This window comes from Anguilla rostrata, chromosome 14, assembly GCF_018555375.3.
Source record: "Anguilla rostrata isolate EN2019 chromosome 14, ASM1855537v3, whole genome shotgun sequence".
Lineage (NCBI taxonomy): Eukaryota > Metazoa > Chordata > Actinopteri > Anguilliformes > Anguillidae > Anguilla > Anguilla rostrata.
In genome coordinates, this window is record NC_057946.1 from 32,136,762 (window position 1) to 32,163,237 (window position 26,476).

Here is a 26,476-nt window from a genome sequence, read left to right on the forward strand (position 1 = left end):
ATACCTGTATGCAACAAATTATTTTAGCTTTTATTGACAATGTGCTGTAATTGATTGAATAATACATTTGAATATATAGAGGCTCTCCAAAAATATTTTCCAACGCATGACATTATATTATCATTTTTGCTTTAAAAAAGCCATCTGTTGGTTATATTCAGTATCTGTGTCTATGCAGCAATATGCAAAAAAATACAAAATATTCGAGTTAATAGTTCATGGGCAATAAAGTGTTATGCTTGTTATGAGGCTATTGATTTCCTATGTTACAGAATTCATAGCAAGATATTCCAAAAGACTATTTAAAACATGATCAAAAAATAAGCATGCATACACACACACACACACATCAATGTTTGATATTTACCCTTAACATATTCAATTCATGATTCAGTTAAAAGAGATTGGTCTTATTATTGAGACTGACCAATACAAACAGGTATGGCCCACCCAAGTTTCCAAAAAAGCTTTTGTAGGTTTGGGTAAAATGTCCTTAACTGCCTTTAAAAAATGGCAGATTCCAAAAAGATTAAGCCAGTGGAATGCATTCCACTTATGACTGTTGCAGTTATGACCGTTGTCCTTGTACTGGTGCTCCCCCTGTATTGCATTTCTCTTTCCGGAAGCATGTATTGCATGGCAACCAGTGAGACTTATGTGCAATGCCATGGAAACGGCTGACTCATTATTATCCTGTTCAACTGAGTGTGGTCAGACAGGACTGGGCCCATGTATGTTTGACAATGTAGTGATGTCAGAGGTTATCAGAAAGCACAGCATAATCCACAGCATAATATATGTGCATTGTGCAGTAGTTTCTGTGTAGGCTGTGCTTGTGTGTCTTTATGAAAGAGAGTTTTACCACCATCTATAAAATAACTAACAGTAATAGATAGGTTAGGGATACATAGCTCATATAATTCCCATGTCATATTGAAATCTAAATACAACAAACACTGGTCCACAGAAACCCTTACCAAATAAGATAATACTGTTTTTTGTTTGAATGGGGTTAACTACTGCTGGAAAGCAAAGTTCCTGCACACATACAGAGCCTTCTCTTTACATTTAGGATTTTTAGATCGTTCAAAACAATGTAATGAAGAAGACCTTCTCAAAATGGCATCTCGACCTACTTTGCAGTGGGGTCATATTCGCGGTAAAGGAAATACGTTATCCTACGTCACTTCCTAAATAGAACATCACTTCCTGTGAAAAGACCGTTGGTCACGTGATCCCAGCTTACTTGTCTGCTTCTCCGATCGGTCTAAAATATGAAATATATCATTGAAATGGGCGCTTTTAATGGATCACCGCGTGTAGCTTGTCTGCATCTCCATAAAGATCTGTTTGGAAGCCGTTCATTCGGCTGTAACGGTAGAAATTCGCTACTGGAAATTTCTCCTCTCGGGGGTGGATGTCACGTGACCAGCACGCGGGTCTGGTCGTTGGGTAAAGATGGCGGCGGGTGTGTAGAAAGCAGCGGAGCGAAGCAGCAGCGAGCCCGAGTCGACCGCAGTGCTTGGAAGCGTCGAAAGCCCACAAGTAAGTGCTTCAGCAACACAGGAAAATCCGTAAACAGTCGCCAGATTTCCCAGGACTCCCCTCGTGTGTAAATAAATTCTTAAGATAATGTCAATTGATCACAAATGTATTGTTTTATTTTCGTTTTGCCGGAGCATTGTACGGTGACTGAGCATATTAGCTAGCTTGCTCGCTAACAAACAAGAAGACGAACTGGCAGTTTACACTGCTATCCAAACTGGCACATGCCGGTGTGTGAATTCTGTCAATCGCGTAGCTTATTCTGTGTTCCTCAGGCAGCTATACATCCCACTCTAGTGTGTCGAAATCAAGAAAACCTCGGGACTGGTAGCTAGCTAGCTTACGTAGCTAACTATTGTGGTAATATGTAATATTTAGCAAATAGATCGAATGCTAGCTGGTAGCCCGATTGTCTTGTTAATGTTTACAGGATTTGAACAGCTACTCACTAACAATATAGTTTTTTTCTTAAGTTGACTACAGTTGTCCAGAATTCATGTATTTAGGAAGCAAAGTAACGCCAAAGCCAGTTTGTTCGCTGCATGATGCATGCTGCAGTTAACGCTGGTGTACTTGTCACATTTAACTGAAGTTGGTGGAGACCTTGCATTGATCGTGTAAAAAAAATGGTTGGCTTATTTCTAGCTTGGTAAGATACCTAGTATCACTTTTACTTGTTTACTTGCTAACAAGCCAGCAGGGTGGCTAACCAGCGTATCTAAATAATTATAATGGCAACCTTAGCCGCACAGCAGCTAGTTTATAACTAGTGTCTGTATTAACCAGGTTGCTAACGTTAGCTAGCTAGCGTTACTGGAGACATTAAATTGTATTTCGCTAGCGACCTGTATGTAACTAAGTTACGTCAGACCCGGAAGTGTAGCTTACTATGTTGTGTGAACACGTGTGTGAATCGATAAGGCGATGTGGCTGGTTAGCGAGGTAAATGTGTGATTTCGTACCCATAAATTGAAGATACGTGCTGTGTGTTTTGAATTCATCAGGTCTTCCTGTTTCTAGATCTGACGGAACAAGACATTTACCTCGGACGAGAATGTAAACCATCTTCATTTAGCTAAAGTCTAGCTAGACGCCTGATTGAGAACTTAATGGTCTTCGTATACTTGATGCTGGTTTCTGTCATGCTTGCTGTGCGTATGAACGATAAGGTGTTTGTTCTACGTATTTTAAATGGGTACAGCTGGTATTTTACGCTGCCCAGTTTCCAGTTGATGAGGGCACGTTGGGTGCAGATTGCACACGTTGTCCTCATACCCAGGGTTATGGCCAGTGGAACTTCTGTCGTTACATAGTAACGTTATTCATCTTCACGTTGTAACTAATTACTGTTTTGTCAAAATGATAGCCAGATAAGTATAGCAGTGCTCAAAATGCTTGCGACCAGGACTCAACGAACTGGCTGGCTTTAGCCAACTTTCTTGCTTAATGTGTCACATTCGGTTTTTTCCTCTGGCCGCGTGCTTTACACCTAAACAGTCGCTATGGCATTGCTATTGTCTGATGCCTGGTGACGTTTACCTTGTTTAGTTCTAGTTTAGTTAAAAAGTCAGTGCTATAATTTCCGTTTGCTGTAAAACTAGAGGGCAACTGTCCCCTTCTCAGAAATCACGCAGCGGCCCCACGGGTTAATTCATGCATGGAAAACGAAACCTGTGTTCTGGTAGCTCCTGGCTAGCGTGCTTAAAAGAAAGGGACACTTCGCATAAGGTTTCCGTGCAGCAACAAATGCTCTCGTCAAATGTCCTCGTGTGTGTAAGCAGCTGTAGGTCACATGGAGGTTGAAACTGGAGTAGAGTTTTTCAAGCTAGCATTCTGGGGGAGGCTGTTTACCGCCGTTTCTCTAGGTTATTTTTTAAGGGTAATTGGCCTCTTGACTATTTATGCAAAATGCATTTTAAATAAATTTCTCAACATTCTGAAAGCAGTCATTACCTAAAAGTGATTAATATCTGTGTATGCCTTTGTATGTATACATTAAGAATTTGGACTTTAGTCACTGTTAAAGTTTGCAAGTAATATCTAATGGCTATAAGTTATTTGTAATTATTAATATGCAACGTAACGTTTTTAGCTTCATGAAAATTTTGTGCACTGTGGCATTAAGTGATAATGTGCATCACCTTTCCTTTATAACCCCTGCAGTGTGAGAGAGAAACGGGAAAATAAACCTGCATTGTGGCTGAGCGTGCTCCACTCTTCCTCAGGCTAATGTGCTCACGCAGTGGCTCTGCTGATCAATACTGAGAGTGGAGTCACGGGCCGTTAGCAGGCCGGGATGGCGGACTACGCTGCCATTTCCGTCTTTAGTGCAGGTTAACAGTGGAAACGCACTGGCGCTGCCCTCGAGTTGCTAACCTGTACGCCTGCCTGCCTGTCTCTGTTTCGCTATCTGCGCAGATGATGGATCCCGGACAGGATTTGCTTCTGGCTGCGCTGAGTGAGAGCGGGATCAGCGCGAACGACCTTTTCGACACGGAGCCTCCCGACGCAGGGCCGCCGCCGCTACCTGCACAACAGGTAGGGCCGCGGATATGCTCCGCTTAAGGGCTTGAATAAGAGCCTGCCCTATAGCGAGCCATCGACAGTCATATCAGCGTGCTTGAATGAGTTCCATTGTTAGCACCAGACCCTCACCTGAGCTTTGTGATTTGCCCTTTCAGTCAGTTCCCATAAGCACCTTGGATATCGGCCCGGCAACCGATGCAGTCACTGTGAGGCACGAGCATGTTGCTCCACCTACTCCTACAGTCACCATCAGGGTAAGAGCTACTATTAACCTTTACACTCACCCTCAGTGCAAGAGCTACTATTCACCATTACTCACCCTCAGTGTAAGAGTTCCCAGTCACCATTACACTCACCCTCAATGTAAGAGCTACTATTAACCTTTACACTCACCCTCAGTGTAAGAGTTCCTATTCACCTTTACACTCATCCTCAGTATAAGAGCTACTATTCATCATTACACTCACCCCGAGGGTAAGAGCTACTATTCACCATTAGACTCACCCTCAGTAATCAGTAATTTATCATTTAATCAGGAAAATGAAAAAAGGAAAATCACATTCTGATGTGCAAAGGAAGGCCGCTGGTGGCCTTGTCTGGTGGAAGTGACCAGTAATGAGCTGGGTGTGTTGAACATTGCATTAGAAACTCAAATTAGCTACAGTTTTACTCCCAACAATGTAGAGACTCCCCCTTGTGTGTGTGTGTGTTTGTGTGTGTGTATATGTGTGTGTGTGCGCGTGTGTGCGTGTGTGCGTGTCCGTCCGTCCCTCCCTCCCTCATTCCCAGCACTATGTGGATGGGTTGAACCAATGCTTTGCTTATTGGCCATCCACTCATGACATGTTTAGGTGCCGTGAATCGGATCATTTTGGTTACGTCGGGTGGTTTTGTTCATGTGTGTGTCTGCCTGTTTAGAGCTCTTATTGTGTATGCAGAGCGATGCTGTATGGTAAACAGACATGCTTGTTTTACTGCATGTCTGTTATCATTTATACCTTTGTGCCTTTTTCGCAAAGTAACCCTCAGATCCACCATTCTGATTGTACTTAACATCAGCGGATATGGTGAATCAGCAATGCAAGTCCTTTTCACACCAGTGCCAGTGTGGCCCTACCTTGTATAATCTTGACTGATCTTATTTACCACATGTCATTGTCTGCCTTGGAATAGTAATTAAAGTCAGGCAGGTCATGATTGAGCTTCCTGGCTGACTGAAAATGGCTGCTCTAGCAGGTGAAATTATTTAGAATGCTCAGCACAGCATTGCAGGGATTTGACCCCCACCCCCCGATCAATGATAAAATACAGAGCCGGGGGCAAATAAGCAAAGCTATTAAGCGCCTTCCTAGGCTTGGGGGGGGCAAAGTACAGGTGGTCCCCAGAGATGTGAGGTGTCCAAAAGTATTTTGGATGTATTTCCCCATTGATGAGGAGTGGTGGCCTCGTGCTCCTCCAGCTGTGTTCGTCTGAGCTGTGGGACGACTCACTGCTCCTCTTCCTCTGTCCTCCCTCTAAAGCAGAAGCCTCAGCCCTCCACCACCACGTTCGTGCTGAACCAGCTCAACCAGCTGCCTTCCCTGGGGACGATCGTGGTGACCAAGCCGTCCGCGGGTGGCACCACCTCCCGGCAGACCATAACCGTGGCCAAGGTGGTGCACTCGGCCCGGGGGCCCGGCACAGCAACCGTGCGGGCGGTGGCCCCCCCCGGCCGCGAGCAGATCCAGCTCAAGGACCTGCTCAAGACCAGCAACATCAAGACCAGCAGCCTGGGCGAACTCATGAAGCTGAAGCCGCCGCCCAACATCGCCCAGCCCGTCGCCACGGCCACCAGTAAGCCCCACCCCCACCCCCCGGTCCCGTTGGCTTTTCACGGCTGTTTAGCTCACAGTTGCAGCGGTGAGTTTGGCCTCTGCCTAGGCTCAGCTGCTGGCTCGGTGGCCAATCAAGACGCAGTCACCGGGCCACGATTGGCTCCTGTTGCTGGTCGTCAGTATTTGTGTGTGCTGCCTGCTTTTGTCGTTTTCTATAAGTAAACCTTGTGCTGTCTCAATCTTTCTTTTTTTGGTACATAGTGGATTGTAAACCTGATTCCCCAACCAGTCGTTGCTTGAAGTGTGCCAGTTACTGTGATTGGATGGTGCTGATTAATATGATTGGATGGCGTTTGTAGGGGTTTGTGCAATCCCCGCATGTTCAGGTTTACTTGCTGTGAACTGGGACCGTTCTTCCTCTTGCAGAAATAATTCTGGTGTCTACAAAGATGGTGAATAAATCAGGTAGGGAAGATGCGAGTGTTGTAGGGGCTGGTTCCACACTTCACCGGGTGCACTGGGGTGTAGGCGTGTGGGCGTCTGCAGGGTCCTGGGGCACACTACCCTCACGTGCACCTTACAGGGTGATTCCATTCGGCCTCTCTTTCGTCCATAAGCGATTTCTCTCCCCCCTGATTTTTTCTCTCTCCTCCAGCCGAGCTGAACAACGGCGTGAAGAAGGACGTGACCGGCAAGGACGTCGCCAGGTTCTGGGTGAATGACGACCTCAAAATGCGCAGCTTCTCGCCCACGCATGTGAGTCTGAGCACTGCGCAGCCATGCAACCATACAGCTGCGCAGCCAGCCTGCAGCCCGTGCAGCGCATCTAGCCAGGCCACGCCGCATGCAGTCAGCCCATGTTGCACAGCTGCACAGTTAGCAGGTGCTGCGCATTTCATGCTGCATCCAAGTAGCTGCATGCTTTATATAAAAACTTTTATATAACAAAGTTTGTAGCCTGTGTGAGATTAGGTTGAATACGTTAGCCTGTGCAGCGCACCCGTGCAGTCAGCCTGCGCAGCGCACCTGTGCAGTTAGGCTGTGCTGCACAGTTCATGCTGCGCTCAAGCAGCTGCATGCATTATATAAAAACTTTCACGTAGCCAGGATTGTAGCCCTGCGTGAGAATAGGTTGAATACGTTAGCCTGCCTCTTAATTGTTCACCTCACCAGCAGAAGGGCAGCTTTCTTGCTTTAAAAAATGCTTGCTGTTCAGATTCTTGTAAATTATTTTAGTTTATGTTTGGTCTGTAAACATTTGCTTTTAGAAAATACCTGGAATTAAAGAAGAGGAAGAGCCAGAGGAAGAGGAGGAGGAAGAGTTGGGTCACGCCGAAACGTACGCTGAATACATGCCCATGAAATGTAAGAGTTGCGGAAGGGGTTGGCTTCCTGACCAGGCCCTGGCTTTTCGCCTGTGTGATCGCTGTGTTACGTTCTTGCTTCTACCCCCTGAGGCTGATCGCCAATTGCGGTGTGTCATCTGTTCTGGCCAGCAGCGTATCGGAGATATGTGAGATTTTACAGTCATTTAAAATCATCCAGTAGCATATGTTAGTGTGAAACGCATTTATAGAGCACACTTGCATAGAGTATTCTATTACCTGTGTTCACCTCTGTGAACCAGTGGTCAGTGAAAGTGCCAGATTGTGCTTCCTGTTAGAGGTGCATCAGAGGGAATCGGCACAGACGTATTAACCCTGAGGGCGCTGAAGGCATTGCTCATTATTGGGGCATAATTACAGACGAGGCTGCCAGAGTGTAGCTACCCCTGGGTTCCTATGCAGATGTAGAGGTTCTCACTACATTGTGTTTATTTATTTATTTATTTATTTATTTATTTATTTATTTTTCCCTTGATTGTTTTTTTGGAGGGTTTCAGCCCTGTATTTCCAATTTAAAGCAAATATATATATATTTTTAATACAATTTTCCTGTAAAGTATATTCATGATGGTGTTTGTAATCAGATTATGCATGCAAATTTCATAGAATTGTCCCCCCCCCCCCCTCCCCACAGTGAAAATTGGGCTGCGCCACCCTGACCCCGTGGTGGAGACCAGCTCACTGTCCAGCGTCAACCCCCCCAACGTCTGGTACCGGCTGTGCATCCCGGAGGAGACGATCGACCGGGGCTGGCTGTCTGCCCTGCAGCTGGAGGCCATTACCTATGCTGCTCAGGTATTATAATAACAATGATAATAATGATAATTATAGCAATAATAATAATAACACTTTTGGCAGCTTTCTGTAACACTTCACAAAGAGCAGAAGAAAAATAAAAATGGGGGAAATGATTGGGCTCTGTCTGCAGATTTCCAGTGCTTTTTTCCTCATAAGGTTTTCCATTTGTGCAGAAAATAATTTCTGTGTTTGTCAATAGCTTAAGAGTGTTTGACGTTTTGTTCTACGAGGTAAATTACACTCGTTAATATCTCAACCGTGAATTTCGAAGTCGTTATGTGCTTCAAAAAAGTTGCTGTATTGAAACTGCGGTCCTTGTCATGTGCAGGCAGGGTATTGTGAAACTTGACTGGTGGTGATGTGAACATTGGCGGAATGCGACCATTGTTGTAGTTTCGATGCAGCACCTTGTTGGCAACCTGTTTTTTTAAAGCATGTAATTTATGCTGTAGAACAAAAAAAGTAACCCTTTTAAGCTTATGTTTAGTCACAGACTAACTGAAATATGAAACCTTATGCGGAGGTGGGGGGCGGGGGCATTGGAAATTTGGCTGGGGGACCTGTAGCTCAACAATGCTAACTCTCTTCCGGGTTCCACTCTATACCTATTGGATAAAGTGGGCCTAACTGTGCCAATTATCTGTTTAATCTCCTGTGAAGCAGCTTCTTTCTGGCACAGGCAGGCCCAAACACGCGGTAATGCGCCTCGTTTATTTTCCTCTTAAAGCAACACGAGACATTCCTCCCCAACGGGGACAGGGCGTCCTACCTGATAGGCGACGGGGCCGGTGTTGGGAAGGGCAGGACCATCGCCGGGATCATTTACGAAAACTATCTCCTGGGCCGGAAACGCTCCCTCTGGTAAGCACCCCCCAGGAATCTGAGCTCCTGTTCATGCAGCGTCTGAGCAGGAGGGCTGGCGTAGGATCAGTTTTCCCCGTTTGTCTGCCCTACCCGTAGCCATTGTGGGGGTAAAGAGGTTGGCTGATCCAAGATCTGGGCCCAGTATGAATATAGACCTAGATCTACAATGAGGAGCGGCTGGTGTAGGATCAGTTTTCCCTGTCTGTATTTGTAACATTTAAGCTCTTGTTATTGTATTGGATTGTATGTTGACACCTTGTACTAAGGCAAATTCCTTGTACATCGTACTTGGCGAATAAATAATTCTGATAACCTTATCCATTATGGGGTGAATAGAAAAACTGACCCTAGATCAGCACTCGTATTGTGAGGCACCTTAAGGATGTGGGTGCTGTTTTTAGGTGTTGGAGAAGTAGGCAGACCAAGGCGGCCTCCATTAAAAATGTGACTTTTCTTTCTTCTATCCAGGTTCAGTGTGTCGAATGACTTGAAATACGATGCAGAGAGAGATTTGAGAGACATCGGGGCAAAAAACATTCAGGTCCATTCCTTGAATAAGGTAACGAACGAGGCTGCAGACTTTCAGTTTGTGTGGGCGTTTACCAGAGCAAAGCATATAAACATCACGGCTGTTCTTTCTGTGTTCAATAGCTGTTGTATTTTGTTTGCCCCCTCCTCAGTTTAAATATGGCAAAATCTCTTCTAAACACAACGGAAGTGTGAAGAAGGGTGTGATTTTCGCCACATACTCCTCCCTGATTGGAGAAAGCCAGTCCGGCGGGAAATACAAGACGAGGTTCAAACAGTTGCTGCACTGGTGCGGGGAAGATTTCGACGGAGTGGTATCCTTCAGACATCAATAAAAACTGTCAAAAAGGACGTTCTAAGAGGCGTAGAAGCCCGAGATGGATTCCTGACCACCACCACCACCTTTACCTAAAATGCTTATTTATTTCTCATGCTGTTGTATTTTCAAAATTGTTGAGGATAACTTGTTGTGATATTGGTCTTCCGTAACGGCCGTAAGATTTGTCTTTGACCAAACCTCCCCCCCTCAGATTGTGTTTGACGAATGTCACAAAGCGAAGAACGTCTGCCCCATCGGCTCGTCCAAGCCCACCAAGACCGGTCTGGCAGTGCTGGAACTGCAGAACAAGCTGCCCAAAGCCAGGGTGGTCTACGCCAGTGCCACAGGTGGGTCTCTTCAACCGCCAGTCCGACCAATTAGACCAAATGATGGCTCCTACACTTCCTCTGCCTCCCCCGAGTCCTGCTTCCAGTCCAATGGGGGGGGCTTATGTGTTCTACTGGTGTATATGAATATTTATTAAGAGGCGCGTCCTTACGCAGAAAAATCCACTGCCATGGTGGTGTGATTGGTCATGCGTGGAGTGATTCAGCTGAAGGTAAGGAGGAAGAACTTTGGATGTTGGGAACGGGGAGCGCTCTGTTGGTCTGAAGAAGCTGTGCTTCCATGTCCTGGCTGCTGTTCTGCATTAGTGTGGGTGAAGAGGAGGGTCTGATGAAGGTGCATTCGCTCTTGCTGTTCGCAGGTGCCTCTGAGCCGAGGAACATGGCCTACATGAACCGCCTTGGAATCTGGGGGGAGGGGACCCCCTTTAAGGAGTTCAGCAACTTCATCCAAGCTGTGGAGCGCAGGTCAGTGGGGAAACGGTCTCCTGCAAATCTTTTCTTCCCCAATTCGAAGCTCCATTGAAACCGTCCAGCCTATCAAATAGCTTGGATGGTTTCCATGGTCACAGTTTTGGTCCTTTTCCTCTTGGATGTTACTGTAATGGAAGGCTTTCTTTCCAAACTGTTTTGTCCATGATGGAAGTACCCCATTATTTTAAGAGTTTATTTGCATAATTCATATTTTAGTGTTTTCCTGCTGATGATTATTTTCACAGCTTATCAGCACAAAGTTAGGATATCCATTTTTTTTTTGGCATTTTCCGGTTCTCTTGAAGTAGTGGGTGTTTTCATATGCAAGATATCAGTGTGGGGGTGGTGGGGGGGGGCAGGAGAAGCTCACATAAATAATTTCACGATGTGTTTAAATTACTTCAGAGGTGTGGGTGCCATGGAGATCGTTGCCATGGATATGAAGCTGAGAGGGATGTACATCGCTCGGCAGTTGAGTTTCACCGGGGTAACTTTCAAGATCGAAGAGGTCCCTCTGACACAGAGCTACATCAAGATGTACAACAAAGCAGTCCGCCTGGTGAGGGATCACTCGCTGCTCACCCACACTGGCAACCGTATCATTTCCCAAACACACGGATTATGAGCAGACTAAGGCCTTGTAACTCATAGAGATGAATCCGCGGTTATGAGCCATAAACATTTTTCTGTTTGTTTAAAAAAAACCTGCCTGAAGCAAACCTGGCAGTGGATACGCTTCCTGCTGCCACAAAATCTGTGAACTGTTGGGGCTTCAAAACATGCTGTTAAAGCTAGGAATAGAACAAAATGATACTCGGTGTAATGATTTCATGCTTAATGTTTCGGTAGATTGGAGCCTAAACATTTGTCACAATGTGGGTTTTTTAGTTGAGTTTTTTTTTCATTGTAGTATATAGTTGTTTTTCTCACTTTATGCAGCAGGAAGACTTAATCTCTATACAGTTGCTCAGTGTAGATTGTCAAGATTCTTAAATTGGGCGGATTGTAAAAGCCCAAATTGCCATGGCAACTCTCTTCCTTGCATGATGTCTGTGTGGACCATAGCCAGTCCTCAGATCAGAGTAGGGCTGGGCGATATACCGTAACAATAATTATCGAATCTAATAACAGTCGTCACCTTTGTGTGGTGTACTACCCTTCTTTTTGTCCTTTTCTCTTTAATTGTGCAAGATTTGGTAGTGAACAACCACGCTTCAGAGCCTGTGTGAAATGCTTCCAGACAAAAGCGTCACCTCGGTTATCTATTGGGTGACCATAAAACAACCAATCGGCAGCAAGGCCTTGCAGCTTCTTTATAATTGGTAAAAACATATCGCATGATCTCATGGACGCTCGCAGTGATGCTCCTGACAGAGGTGGTAACTTGAGCTCTACACATGGTGGGTGATGCTCCTGGAGAGGTTCCTTGGTTACATGGCGGTGATGCTCCGGGTTCCTTTAGAGGGGGTGTTCCTTAGTGGTTTACATGGCGGGTGATGCTCTAGAGGGTTCGTGGGTGATGCTCCTGAGAGGTAGGGGTTCCTAATGGTTTACATGGCGGGTGATGCTCTGAGAGAGGTTCCTTGTTTAGTGGCGGGTTGATGCTCCTGAGAGAGGTTTCCGTTAGGGTCCTTTACATGGCGGGTGATGCTCTGAGAGGCGGTTTACTGGGTTTCTCTATCTGGCGGGTGATGCTCCTGAGAGAGGTTCCTTGGTTTAACGTATGAAGGTCGTGGTGATGCTCCTGAGAGAGGTTCCTTGGTTTACATGGCGGGTGATGCTCCTGAGAGAGGTTCCTTGGTTTACATGGTGGGTTGATGCTCCTGAGAGAGGTTCCTTGGTTTACATGGTGGGTGATGCTCCTGAGAGAGGTTCCTTGGTTTACATGGCGGGTGATGCTCCTGAGAGAGGTTCCTTGGTTTACATGGCGGGTGATGCTCCTGAGAGAGGTTCCTTGGTTTACATGGTGGGTGATGCTCCTGAGAGAGGTTCCTTGGTTCACACGCCGGTTCTGTTGCAGTGGGTCAGCGCGCGGGAGAAGTTCCAGCAGGCCGCCAACCTCATGGAGGCCGAGCAGCGCATGAAGAAGTCCATGTGGGGCCAGTTCTGGTCGGCCCACCAGAGGTTTTTCAAGTACCTGTGCATCGCCTCCAAGGTGCGGAGAGTGGTGGAGCTCGCTCGAGAAGAGGTCAAAAACGGAAAGGTTTGTCCTGGTCTTTCTACACCGCCTCCTCCTCTGCCAAACAAAAAAGCAAAAAAAAATAAAAATAGAAAAACAAATTTTCATGGGAGATTTTCATTTGTTTTTGTTTCTTTATTAATGTTTTTTTTTATGCATTGTCATTTTTTGTTTTAATTTCACACATACAGGGTTGCGTTCATTTATTTTTGGGAGCAGCTGTAATTAGCTCCAGGCTGCATGCTGTTTTTGGATGTAGGTAATCTAAAGACTCTTGGCTCTGCGCTGAAATGCAGCTGATGAAAGGGCGATGGTGTGGGGTCCCACCTGTGGCCGCAAATGATCACACGTGCACACGCGTCGCCTTAATGTGTGAATGGAAGACCTGTGTGTAAACTGAGACTGATGTGGCTCTCTCCTTACGGCTGATTGGCTGGCTGCTCTCCCGCAGTGTGTGGTGATTGGCCTCCAGTCCACAGGAGAAGCCCGAACACTGGAAGCCCTAGAAGAGGGCGGAGGAGAGCTGAACGACTTTGTGTCCACAGCAAAGTAGGTTTCAAATTGCGAACGCACCGTACAGCCAGCACAGAAAGGCTTGGGATTCATTCAGTAACGTAAAACATGCGTGAGTTTGCAGTTCTCCTGCACTGTATAGCAATACCACTGTCCACTCCGACTAGCTCAAGTATAGAAACACGATGGTGTTTCTGTTCAGTGTAGTTAAGATTTGTCTGTTTACTTTGTAGCCGTGATAGTGTTCATGTTGAGTGCAGTTTGTATTTGTGTACTGTAGTGTCTGAGTGCAGTTTGTATTTGTGTACTGTAGTGTCTGAGTGCAGTTTGTATTTGTGTACTGTAGTGTCTGAGTGCAGTTTGTTTTTGTGAGTGCTAGTTTGTTGTGACTGGAACTAGGGTTTAAGTGTGTTGTAGCGTCTGTGCTGAGGGTGCGTTCCCTCGTCTCCAGGGGTGTGCTGCAGTCGCTGGTGGAGAAGCACTTCCCCGCTCCAGACAGACAGAAGCTTTTCAGCTTGCTGGGCATTGACCTGTCAGCGAAGAAAACGCCATCCCCTAACGACAGTGCCTCCACAGACCAGAAGGGCAAGAAGAGGAAAGGTACCCATCCGCCTCTGCTGCTGTGCTGCTACATCCAGCCAACAGGGTTCCCATTCAGAACCCATGGAAATGGTTGGAAAATCATGGAAGATTTAAAAAAAAAATGCAGTTTTCTTTTGAAAATAAAGGAACAAAAAAACAAGTGAAAACACATTGCTCTTTCTCTTAAGCCGGTAGTGCTAATGGATTGTTTAGCTCACTGGTTTATCTTTTGGTCACTGGAAGTGTCAAGTGTCTGTCTATTGTAGACACTGAATATTTTAAAATAATTTATGCTCCAAAATGTCCCAAGACTACAGTAGCCGCCTGACTATTCCAGCGCAAAAGTTCCCAAGTTCTTTTTTATTATACGTCTGTAAAATAATAAAACTCGCAGTCTGTGGAAAAAGTTATAAATCGGACTTGAGAGAGAGAATGCTGGGTTGTTGCCATGCCGACCGTTGCGCGCCTCGCCCCTCCCCCCCGTCCCCAGGTCAGGATATGAAGAAGGAGGCGAAGAAGCCGCGGCGGCGCGGGGGCACCTCGGGCAGCAGCTCGGACGACAGCGGCAGCGACTCGGAGGCTTCGGAGAAGGAGGCGGAGAGCGACGACAGCTTCAAGTCCGTCAGCTCCGGGGAGGAGGACGACTTCAACCCCTTCAGGGAAGAGTCGAGCGCGGACGAAGAGGACGGTGAGCACCGTGGAGATTCAGTTTCGCGCTACTGTGCGCTAACTGAGGGTTTCGCTGTTCCGCGCTAACTGAGGGTTTCGCTGTTCCGCACTACTGTACGCTAACTGAGGGTTTCGATGTTCCGCCCTACTGTACGCTAACTGAGGGTTTCGCTGTTCCACGCTACTGTACGCTAACTGAGGGTTTCCCTGTAACACACTACTATACACTAACTGAGAGTTTCACTGTTCCACATTACTGTGGACTAACTGAGGGTTTCGCTGTTCCGCGCTACTGTATGCTAACTAAGGGTTTCTCTGTTCAATACTGCAGGCAAGGTACTGATAAATACATAAACAATTTGGCTTATTCTGTCCAAAATATTATTTTACACCTGAATGTGTGAAATAACATTTTGGCTTATGTATTGTATTTTGTTTTAAAGAAGGAAGAAAGCTTGAAACAAGTACTTCAAAACTGTGCTTTGGGGATTGAGTACCTTGACCACCCTGCCCCCTGCTCTTGGAATTCGGTGTCAGGCATCCATCTTGTTTTCCAGATCCTTGGCTGTTCAGGAAAGAGCACAAGAAAGGCAAAGAGAAGAAGAGTAAGAAAAAGAAGAAAAGCATCGATCCGGACTCCATTCAGAGTGCCTTACTGGCTTCAGGACTAGGCTCAACGAGGCCTGCCTTCTCAGCCCCTGCCGCCAAAACCCCTCTGAGCACCACTGCACCCACCATAGGTGAGCCTCAAAACCCCTCTGAACCCCAAAACCCCTCTGAGCACCACTGCACCCACCATAGGTGAGCCTCAAAACTCCTCTGAGCACTGCACCCACCATAGGTGAGCCTCAAAACCCCTCTGAGCCCCCAAAACCCCTCTGAGCACTGCACCCACCATAGGTGAGCCTCAAAACCCCTCTGAGCACCACTGCACCCGCCATAGGTGAGCCTCAAAACCCCTCTGAACCCCAAAACCCCTCTGAGCACTGCACCTACCATAGGTGAGCCCCAAAACCCCTCTGAGCACTGCACCCACCATAGGTGAGCCCCAAAACCGAGCTGTGCAGCAGCAGCCCTGCTGGACAGTGTGAGCTGGTTTTGCATGCTACTACCCCCGGGTTTGCTTGGCCTGCGTTCTGCTGAATCTAAAGCAGCGCGGGGCTAACTGAGGTGAAGAGCGTATTAAAGCTGTACTGCTGCACAAGTCGGTTTGCACGAGACATCCCACAGTTAGGTCTTTTGCATACTCTACACAGGCTCTTTGCTTGCTTTCCATTAGTGCATTTATTGGCTGCTTTTAGCTCTGGCCTGACGTTATAAACTACTCATCCACACTGTGGCAGCCTAGGCTAACCTAGTAAGAGCGAATAACCTTTAAGAGGGGAATTTAAATACGGCTACTGTCGAGGAATAATTGCTTCTGAACTTGTAGGTGTTGTTCGACCGCCCCTTACCAGAAACCAGGACTTGTTGCTCAAGTAGAGTATGTAGAAGGCTTTACCCAACATGGTTGCTGATGGTGTGGTCCTGCCGTGTGTTTGTTTTCTAATTTCACACCATTTACCTGTTAACCATTAGTCAACCCCTTTCCCTTTGCCCTCTAATTTGCCCTCTATCTTCTACTATACCCTTTACCCTGTACTTTACCCTTTACCCTGTACTTTACCTTTTAGGCACCAGTCAGTTTCCTACATGTTTCTCACAAATTTGCAAACTGACAAACCTCAGTTTTCACCTATGATCAGAATGTTTGTCATGCGAGTGTGTTTTGGTTTGTGCCGTGTTTGATGGAAAGTTCTCTGGGTCCGTGTGTAAGACATGGGCGGACAGCGGCGGTGGCGGTCTAACGGGGGGGGGGCCTTCTCTCTCAGCCAAAAAGGAGAGCGAGGACGGGGGGTGCGTGACCAGCCAGGACGCGGTGGAGGACGCCCAGCATATGAAGAGGCAGCTGCTGGAGGAGCTGGAGAAGCTGGCCGAGGAGCTGCCGCCCAACACGCTGGACGAGCTCATCGACGAACTGGGAGGGCCCGACAGCGTGGCCGAGGTGGGGCCCCTCCCAAAACCTGCACGGGTCCCGGGACGGACATGAGCACAGATATAAAGCATTACTGTTTACCCCCTGTACATTTCAAAATGGCTGTCAGTGTAGAACGCAGTGTGGGTGTAGTGCAGGTGAAATTTCCCTGTCCTGAGCGACGCCTTAGCTATGTGGGGGGGGGAGCGGGTCTCTGTATTTGTGCTTAAACTTAATCCAGTTCTTTGGTCCTTAATCCTTTCAAGAAAAAAAAATAGTGAACCTTAAAAATTGTGCTTACATTGATCACCCCTAGTAACAATACTTCAAGGGTTTTACTGTGGATTGTGATTGGCTGTCACACCCAAGATAGTGATGAAACTATACAGAACAATGCAAGCAGGCCATTCAGCGCATCTAGGCTCTCCATTTCCCTACAGACTGGATTATCCAGCACTGCATCTGTAAATGACTTAACTTGAATTGATCTTTCAGTCCAGTCAATGTGCTAAAAACTGTTAACCCCTCTATTAAATCGGTTTTGAATTTCTGAATGACTATTGGTTGTAACGGTTGACTATTTGGTTGTAAAGTTTGTAAATTGCCTGTGATAGTTGATGACTATTGTTTGACCTCCCCCCCCCACAGATGACGGGACGCAAAGGGAGGGTGGTGAGCAATGAGGACGGCAGCATTTCGTACGAGTCCCGCTCCGAGCTGGACGTCCCTGTGGAGATCCTCAACCTCACTGAGAAGCAAAGGTTCATGGAGGGGGAGAAGGTTGGTCAGACACTCTGCTCTCACTGTCACATCCACATCCTCTCTGAACTGCCGAATGTACCTTTCTGCTTTTTCCAGGGCAATGTGTGGCTCTATGTATTTCTTGTATATTTTTTACTGAAACTGTTCAAGTTAAGTACATTGCTCGAGGCTATGCCCTATTTAAATTTTCCATGTTTTCTAGTGTAACTGTGTGTTTGTTTTTATTGCGCTCTGGGAAAAAGTGCTATATAAAGAAAATACTTTTGAATTGATTTGCATGTCATTTTTTTACATTTGTTTTTGCTCTTAATTGTCTCCACACACAGAACATTGCCATCATTTCGGAAGCTGCCAGCTCGGGCATTTCGCTGCAGGCGGACCGCCGGGTGAAGAACCAGCGCAGAAGGGTGCACATGACTCTGGAGTTGCCATGGAGCGCTGACAGAGCCATCCAGCAGTTCGGTAGGTGGTATTCTCCCTGATTTATCCCAACTTCCTCCTCCTCCGGCCATTTTGGCTCCAAAGAGCAAAGCCTGTTCTGGAGGCAGGGTTTTCCCCCTGCCTATTTATTTGCTTTAAGCTGATAGTTGCTGCACACAAGCCCTGAATAGCACTTACTGCAGATGTTGGATCTGAGAGAACGCGTTCTGCTGTTATGTCAGGCCGCGGTGCAGTATAATGGGTAAGGAGCTGGTCTTGTAACCTGAAGGACGCAGGTTCGATTCCCAGGTAGGACACTGCCATTGAACCCTTCAATGCTTACTTAACCTGCATTGCTTCAGTACATATCCAGCTGTATAAATGGATGCAATGTAAGTGCTATGTAAAAGTTGTGTAAGTCACTCTGGATAAGAGAGTCTGCTAAATGCCTGTAATGTAATATAATGTCACAGAGCCTGTGGTTGGGGTTCTGAGTGGCTGATCGGCTCCACTTGCAGTGTAATAGTTTTTTTTGCGTCGCGGTTTGCCCTCATGGAGCCCGTCTGTCTGTCTTACCCCGTTCAGGAAGAACACACCGGTCCAATCAGGTCACAGCTCCGGAGTATGTGTTCCTCATCTCAGAACTTGCAGGAGAGCAGCGATTCGCCTCCATCGTGGCCAAACGACTTGAAAGCCTGGTGAGTAGCAGCTTCACAGGTTTCTGATTATGACCGTCCCCGTGTGTGTGTGTGTGTGTCTGACTGTCCCTTTGTGTGTGTGTGTGTGTGTGTCTGCGCGAGTGTGCGTGCCTGCGTGATGGTGTCTGCGTGTGTCTGTGTCTTGTCCGTCTGTCTGGGTTAATCATGCACTCTCTCTGCCAGGGTGCGCTCACACATGGAGACAGAAGAGCCACAGAGACCAGGGACCTGAGCAGGTTCAACTTCGACAACAAGGTAACCTCGCTCTCGCCACCAGACTCAGCTGTGTCCCATCGAGCCCCTGAGGACCCAGTCGTGTCCCACTGAAGCCCTGGGGCTGTTAGTTTCACCTAAACGCATTCTGAGAGTTTCACCTAAACGCATTCTGAGAGTTTCACCTAAACGCTTTCTGAGAGTTTCACCTAAACGCTTTCTGAGAGTTTCACCTAAACGCTTTCTGAGAGTTTCACCTAAACGCTTTCTGAGAGTTTCACCTGAACGCATTCTGAGAGTTTCACCTGAACGCATTCTGAGAGTTTCACCTAAACGCATTCTGAGAGTTTCACCTAAACGCATTCTGAGAGTTTCACCTAAACGCATTCTGAGAGTTTCACCTGAACGCATTCTGAGAGTTTCACCTAAACGCTTTCTGAGAGTTTCACCTAAATGCATTCTGAGAGTTTCACCTAAATGCATTCTGAGAGTTTCACCTAAACGCATTCTGAGAGTTTCACCTAAACGCATTCTGAGAGTTTCACCTAAACGCATTCTGAGAGTTTCACCTAAACGCATTCTGAGAGTTTCACCTAAACGCATTCTGAGAGTTTCACCTATACGCATTCTGAGAGTTTCACCTAAACGCTTTCTGAGAGTTTCACCTAAACGCTTTCTGAGAGTTTCACCTGAACGCATTCTGAGAGTTTCACCTGAACGCATTCTGAGAGTTTCACCTAAACGCATTCTGAGAGTTTCACCTAAACGCATTCTGAGAGTTTCACCTGAACGCATTCTGCCTGTTCCTCAGTACGGACGGAACGCCCTGGAAATCGTTATGAAGTCCATCGTCAACCTGGACTCTCCCCTCGTCTCTCCGCCTTCCAACTTTGACGGCGATTTCTTCAAAGGTATTGGGGTTAAACTTAAACATTTGGAAAAGGTGTTTGGATGGAATTCAAAAACGCTGCTGTGAAAAAAAGGCTGAAGGACATTTGGATAAATCAGACATTTCTGGTGACCCGAGGCCATATATTATTGAAAAAGCCTTTTGCGGTTAGGGTACGATCTGTGGAATATTAAGTTTGAATGTTCTTCCACGCTCTACCTCAGTTATATGGTATTCTTTTTGTTCTGTTATATGGTCTCAGATCGGGTTGTGGAACGACATTTTGGCCCAGGGTCTTTTCTGTAGAGTTGTCATGGTCTTACGACGAGCACCAAGTACTGAGATCCAAGTGTTCTTATGTGCTGTAGTGTTAGGTGTGATGGGGGAAAATGAATCATTTCAAAGTAGAATATTGTTAGGGGAACCTTTTATTTAGCTAGCATAAACCGAGCAATCCTATTTACTAGGATTCAAAATTGAATAAGGTTCTCAGGCAATGCCTGTCTGACGAGCAGAACACAGACTTCTATTGACTTACTTAAATGTGCTTAGTTAAGCAGATATTAACTTTTAGAAAATAACGTCACCCGAGGACAAATGCTGCTGTGTCCCGTGTGCTAATCGTGTTATTTTCTCCCCGCAGAAATTCGGCACGGATTGATCGGTGTGGGTCTAATCAATGTGGAAGATCGCTCGGGCATCCTTACTCTGGACAAAGGTCAGACATGTTGTTTTGTGTTATTTTAAGGATATTTGCAGGTGCTTTGACTTGCCTGGGTATGGTGTCTGTGTGCTTTTCATTTGTCAATCTGATCGGTACTGGAGGGCGGGAAGTGACGCAATGGCATTGTGCACCAGCCTGAAGGTTATTCTTGAAGCAGGCCCAATTTTGCTGCCGTTTTAAATTTTTTTATTTATTTACGTATACGAGTTCCAGATGCTGCTTGGTGTGGTTTGTATTTTAGGCTCAGAGGAAGTACTCATTAGGCTTTTAAGTTCACAGGAAGTACTCATCAGATTTCTAAGATCACAGGAAGTACTCTCTCACCAGAGAGACCAAGAGACCATCTAAATGCCTCGTCATGCTCAAGTTTGGTTGTGATGGAACATGTCTACAAATATAGATCAAATACAGATTGAGATTTCTAAATGAGGAGGGAAAAAAATGAGAAATGGAAACATCAGTTTGCAAGCTTCTCTTTTGGTTCCTGGGCAGATTACAACAACATGGGGAAGTTCCTGAACCGGATTCTGGGGATGGAGGTGCAGCAGCAGAACGCCCTGTTCCAGTACTTCTCTGACACGCTGAACGCCGTCATACAGAACGCCAAGAAGAACGGCCGATACGACATGGGAATCCTGGGTAAGAACTGAACCGTTCGCCTTTTATTCCAGCGCCGGGTCAAGAAGAGCGGTCACACACTATACAGGAAACATGGAGAGCAATGCTGTGCTACAACGGACAGTGTATCACGGTTAGCCGTGCTACATAGGGGAGTATATCACTGTTAGCCAGGCTACATAGGGGGGCATATCAAGGTTAGCTATATCAGTTAGCCGTTCTGCATGGAAGGGATGCTGCTTGGCCTGTAAATTAGCATGTTGCCATGGCCAGTCTCATTTCATTGGGCAGAAAGTTTCAGGTGCTGTTTTTCCTCTCTGCAGACCTGGGCTCTGGGGATGAGAAGGTGAAAAAGGTGGAGGTGAAGAAGTTTCTGACCCCAGGCTACTCCACTTCCGGACACGTGGAGCTGTACACGGTAAGTGTGCACCATCAGGGCTACGATTCTTAATATTACTGTGCGAGTGCATGTCCCTGAGGCTGTTGGGTATTCACAAAGAGTTTTTGCAGCAAACTGCTCCTGTCTTAACGTACTGTTGAACAATTTCAGATAGATAGCTTGGCCTTGAGGGCTGTAATTAAGGGCTGTAATTTAATCACAAAAAACTTCATTAACTCTTTGAGCCCTTTGACATTTATTTTTGGCCCTCACTTTAAACAAGCTTCTCTAATGGATAACCCCTCATACACCCCACATTTTCTTCACAAGACTTGTCCCTATCAGGAAATGTCAAGCTTTTGCCTGTTTATGATATGTATTAGTTGTTAGGCCCTATTATTTGAGGTTGAAAAAAATGTGTTCACTTGAGTGAATTTACATAAGTCCCAATGTAACAAACGCAGTTTGAGAATAACTGTAGATTTTGTAATGTCTGTAAGATGATGGTTATATTCCAATAGTTATAATAGTCAATTTAGTAGTAGAAAATATAAATAGTAACATTCGTATGTTACTACACAAACAGGAACAACAACACGTAACCTATTAGAGTGGCGCTATTCAAGTCAGTTTTGGTTTCACTTCGTCCTCAGCTGCACCTTCTGCATGGAAATCCCAAGTGCACTTTCAGTTTCACCTCCTGAACCTTCACCGCTGCCATTTGAATGAAGTATGACTTGAAGTGGCAGTTATGCTCTTGCATTGTGGGTAATGTAGGCTTGCTCTGCTTCCTGTAGATGAGCGTAGAGAGGGGGATGTCCTGGGAAGATGCCACTTACATTTGGGCCGAGCAGAGCGGACCAGACGATGGATTCTACATTCAGGTGAGGGCGCGTACAGTCGTGCGAGCTGTTTTCTCCAGACAGTTTCTGCACTTTGTTTCCCAGTTCCTCCCGCATTTGGAATGCCCAAAGGTTCACTGCCGCACCCATGCTGCTGCCCCCCTGCTGGTGGAGGGGAGTGTAGACAGGCACTCGCTCTCCTCTGAAGCATGTGGTATGACCAGCTGCTTCTTTTCACGCCGTGGCCCACAACCCAAGCTTTGCACAGACGTGAGTCAGAGGCAGACGCTTCATGTGCAGCTTTTGCAAGCAGACCGTAGGCGCCTGAATGATCAGCACGGGGCGCTCTGATCCCTGCCCACTGAAATGTCCCTATCACCAACCCTGCCGTCAGTTACATTATTATAATTACGTGTGTTGCCCTGCCTACCGTCAGCATTTGACACGGGATTCAGTCCATGCACTGGACTAGACCAACCCGTGGTCGGGATTCAGCCTGTGCACTAGAACCCAACATGAGCCCTAAAGAATCTGTGTTTTACTTGTGTGATACGTCTCCAGGTGAGGAACAATAAGAAGACTGCCATCCTGGTGAAGGAGATCAACACCAAAAAGAGGCTCTTCCTGGTTTACAGACCCAACACAGGGAAGCAGCTCAAGCTGGAGACCTATGCAGACGTCCGCAAGAAGTGCAAAAAGGTAGCGGCAGCCCTGCAGCCTGTTCACACGCAGTCTGATGCTTCCACACTAGCGATTCGCACCATTCAAACGACCACACGCTCCTGCGCACCGGTCCCGAAAACCCTCGAGCCTTGTGTCTGTCACTGTTGGGTTGTAAGCTAACCTCTCCTGCCGTTTAAAGCGCACCGGACACGCACACATGGGACACGCGTGTGCCTCCTAACATGTCAACCGCTGTTGTTTTCTCAGGTGCTTTCGGAGGATGCCAAACAGTGCTGGATAGAGCAGTACCTGTCCTCAGCGGATACCTGCTCTCACGCCTACTGGTGGGTAACCGCGCGCGTGTCCGAGGCCCCTAACGCTGTGTAGCACTTGTGCCTGCTAAAGTCTTTATGATCAGTGTATGAGACCTGAATCAGTGCCTGAAATCTGAATCAGTGTCTGAGATCTGAATCAGTGTCTGAAATCTGAATCAGTGTATGAGACCTGAATCAGTGCCTGAAATCTGAATCAGTGTATGAGACCTGAATCAGTGTCTGAAACCTGAATCAGTGTCTGAAATCTGAATCAGTGTATGAGACCTGAATTAGCGTCTGAAACCAGGTTTCATTGACTGATTCAGGTCTCAGACGTTGATTCAGAATTAGTGTCTGAACCCTGAATCAGTGTCTGAAATCTGTGTTTTTAGTGTGGCTCATCCAGTAGAACAGGGCTATTCAAACATGGTCCCTGAAGGGTACGGTCTGCCGCCTTGGTGGTGCAGCACCTGATGGGAAAAGAACCCTACAGACAGAGTTAAAAATGTTCCTGATTAAATTGCACTCTCGTGTCCCTGGTGGCCTGCTAAATGTGAACACAGTTTAAACTCATTCAGACACAGACGGCCCCCTGCATGGTCCCCGGGAGACGGAACCCGGAATGTGTGTGTTTGAGGGAGTGCAGAATGCGTCTAAAACTGTTGCCGTTGGTGCGTGAACGTGAGGAGTGTCATGGCTGCCCGTGAACGCCGCCACGGCCGCCGTTAACCTGGCGCTTCTCTCCCTGGCGCCGCCCTGCAGGCGGGGGAACTGTAAGAAGGCGTCGCTGGGGCTGCAGTGCGAGATCGGGCTGCGCTGCCGGACCTACTACGTCCTGTGCGGCTCGGTGCTCAGCGTCTGGACCAAGGTGGAGGGCGTCCTGGCCTCCGTCAGCGGCACCAACGTCAAAATGCAGATCGTCCGCTTGAGGACGGAGGATGGGCAGAGGATCGTGGGTAAGCCAGCGCGCCCGTCCGGTCGAGCACAGCCCAGTCTTTATTTTATTTACCTTTAATTTGCCAGGAAAACCCTGCTGGAACAACACAGGATGTAACAGAGATGCAATGTAACAATAACAAGGACGTCGGTCAGAATTGTGTGAACAATTTACAGCGGAAATGAAAAACGGCAGTGTACTTCTGTCGCTGTCAACAATGTTTAAAATGATCTGTTGGAAGTAGCGTGCCGGATCAAAGGTCATTTTGTAGATCATTCCAGCTGTATGGTGCAAAGTGGCAAAGGCTGTCTTTCCAAATTCAGCAGCGGGTTGAGGAACTGTGACTGTAGAGGGGAAATAATCCTGATATCGGAGCAGAATTTATCCCATTCGAGTCTCCACCCATCCCCCCTTCTGCTGACCTGCCCCCCTGAACATTATTTAATACTACCCCGTTTTAATCCCTGTGCCGAAACCCCAGAATTTGTGTTGGCCATTTATCGTGAAATTGTGTATAAGTGGACACAGCAGGTAAATGAAACAGTTTCTTAATAGTTTTTTTTTCTTCTCCCTCCTCTCCCAGTAAATCCAGTCTGGGCCTGTAGTTGTAAAGTGGCTCAGCCAGAGTTCTGATCTCAGATCAGTTTGGTCGTTTAGCTTGTTATGGGAAAAGTTAGGGTGTGTTAGACCTGTACTCCTGCTATTAACTGTAAAAGATCTTGTGTTGGATGGATTCTGCTCTGAAAACACTGTCCCTGGATCAGTTTCCTCCCCCTCCTCCCCACATAGGTTAAGGTCAGGATTGGACTCAGATAAGCTGATCCTGGATCATCTGTTGCTAAGGGAGGGCCATGTCTGACCTGCTGTGTGTCTGCATGTCTCTCTCCCTGTCCAGGCCTGATAATTCCAGCCAATTGCGTGGCCCCGCTGACCAACATCCTGTCGTCCTCGGACCAGTCCCAGCAGCTGGCTGTGCAGCAGCAGCAGATGTGGCAGCAGCTGCACCCGCAGAGCATCACCCACTACGCCAACGCGTAGTGCCCTGCGCTGGCCCGCCCTGCGGCCCTGCCACCGACAGGCCCCACCCTGACAGAACCCCGCCCCCCACCCTGACAGGCTGTGCCCATGCCCACTCTGGGCTCTTGTCCAAAGAGGCTCTTAGCAAAGTTGACTTGGAAGGCTTAACGCCACACGACACACTGCACTCCAGGCCTATGCCCCTCCCTGCTTCTCCCCCCCTCCTTTTTTTTTTTTTTTTAACCCCCCCCTCCCCCTTTGTGTGACCTTTGATTAGCTGTCCTTTGGGCCTCTGTTCATGGCTATGGGTATTTCCTCCCAGGCTAAAAAGTGCTTGGACTTTGGATTCTTCACACGACACGATTTAACAGCGCTCAGGGGTTCGCTCGACAAAGCAATCGCACTTTCTCAGACCGACGTGCTCGGAGCACGGCCTTCACAAGCACCTTCCCCCCCCCCCCCCCCCCCGTCAGCTAGCGCGTACGGAACCCGTCTCCAGCGTGACTGCTGGTGTACCGTTACCCCCGGCGTCTCTAGCGTCGGACCCGCGCCGGACCACTCTGGGCGAGCTCGCCTGCTGCAGCGTGCCTGACTGCCTCTCTGCATGGTCTGAACTCCTTTCTCCCCCTCCTCTGTCTCTCTCTCTCTCTCCTCCCGCTGAAGAGCTCAGCCTCGCTGAAAGGCTGGACTCTGGGGTGCTCACCTTCCGCGTTCGGTATCACAGGAGGGCGTGGAGCGTGGCTTTGAGTTGAGACGTTCGCTCGCGAACTGGAAGCGTCCGCTTGCGGCGGGTCGGCTGATGCGTGGCACGGCTCTCTCGGGTCCTGTGGGCGTGTCTCCTCCCCTCTCACCTGTGCTTTAATACCGGGCTCCCCCCCACGGCCCCAGCGGGGGCACTTCCAGCCCGTGCTCTACTTTCTAAAGTTCTTTCTTTTTTTCTGGATTAATTTCTGTAAATGTGGCAACAGGATGGATTTACTGCTGGGATTATATTTTGCTGTACAAAATGTGTATAGTCGCATATCTTAAGTATTGGAAATGTTTTTGCTTAAAAGTGAAATCGGTGTTTATAACATTTGAAGGACAGTTTCATTTCATGCTTGCACGAGTTGCACTACTGATTGATTTGTTGTACAAAGAATCTGTTAAGGCAGGATTTCCACATCTTGCTTATGACCAATAAATCTGAAGAACAAAAATTTGTAATTTGAAGTCACTGTGTGTTGTGTAATTGTTGACGGGATCCTGGGTGACTTGGTGTTAGTGGGTAATGTTCAGCCTGGTTGTAATTTTCACCAGAACGCAACCCAAAAACCGATTTCTCTTTTCGGTCGCATTCTGGCCTCTGCACACTGCACGGGACTGCACGGGACTGCACGAGGACAGCTGGAATGGGGAAGCGGTCGGATCTGCAGTGTAAATCACACGTTGGCACAACATTCCCTT

At 47.3% G+C, this 26,476-nt stretch overlaps 1 protein-coding gene across 3 annotated transcripts; it reads left to right on the plus strand.

Moving 5' to 3' along the window:
* The first annotated feature begins 1,211 nt into the window (after positions 1-1,211).
* On the plus strand, positions 1,212-26,242 carry sbno1 (strawberry notch homolog 1 (Drosophila)). 3 transcript variants are annotated; one of them, XM_064308400.1, is made up of 33 exons: positions 1,212-1,545; positions 3,964-4,083; positions 4,227-4,325; positions 5,592-5,904; positions 6,312-6,350; positions 6,541-6,641; positions 7,154-7,250; positions 7,905-8,065; positions 8,796-8,929; positions 9,401-9,491; positions 9,613-9,774; positions 9,991-10,126; positions 10,486-10,591; positions 11,003-11,156; positions 12,618-12,800; positions 13,228-13,325; positions 13,741-13,889; positions 14,362-14,559; positions 15,098-15,280; positions 16,412-16,584; positions 17,203-17,334; positions 17,643-17,778; positions 18,322-18,434; positions 18,618-18,689; positions 19,459-19,558; positions 20,180-20,254; positions 20,753-20,899; positions 21,202-21,296; positions 22,055-22,141; positions 22,661-22,798; positions 23,030-23,106; positions 23,839-24,032; positions 24,909-26,242. In XM_064308400.1, exons 2-33 carry the CDS (start codon positions 3,964-3,966, stop codon positions 25,049-25,051), a joined length of 4,206 nt encoding a protein of 1,401 aa, XP_064164470.1. In that variant the 5' UTR covers positions 1,212-1,545; the 3' UTR covers positions 25,052-26,242. The 3 variants fall into 3 exon arrangements, with proteins under 3 accessions (XP_064164470.1, XP_064164469.1, XP_064164471.1); XM_064308399.1 differs by lacking the exon at positions 1,212-1,545 and having other exon boundaries at positions 5,595-5,904; XM_064308401.1 differs by lacking the exons at positions 1,212-1,545; positions 6,312-6,350.
* The last annotated feature ends 234 nt before the right edge of the window (positions 26,243-26,476 follow it).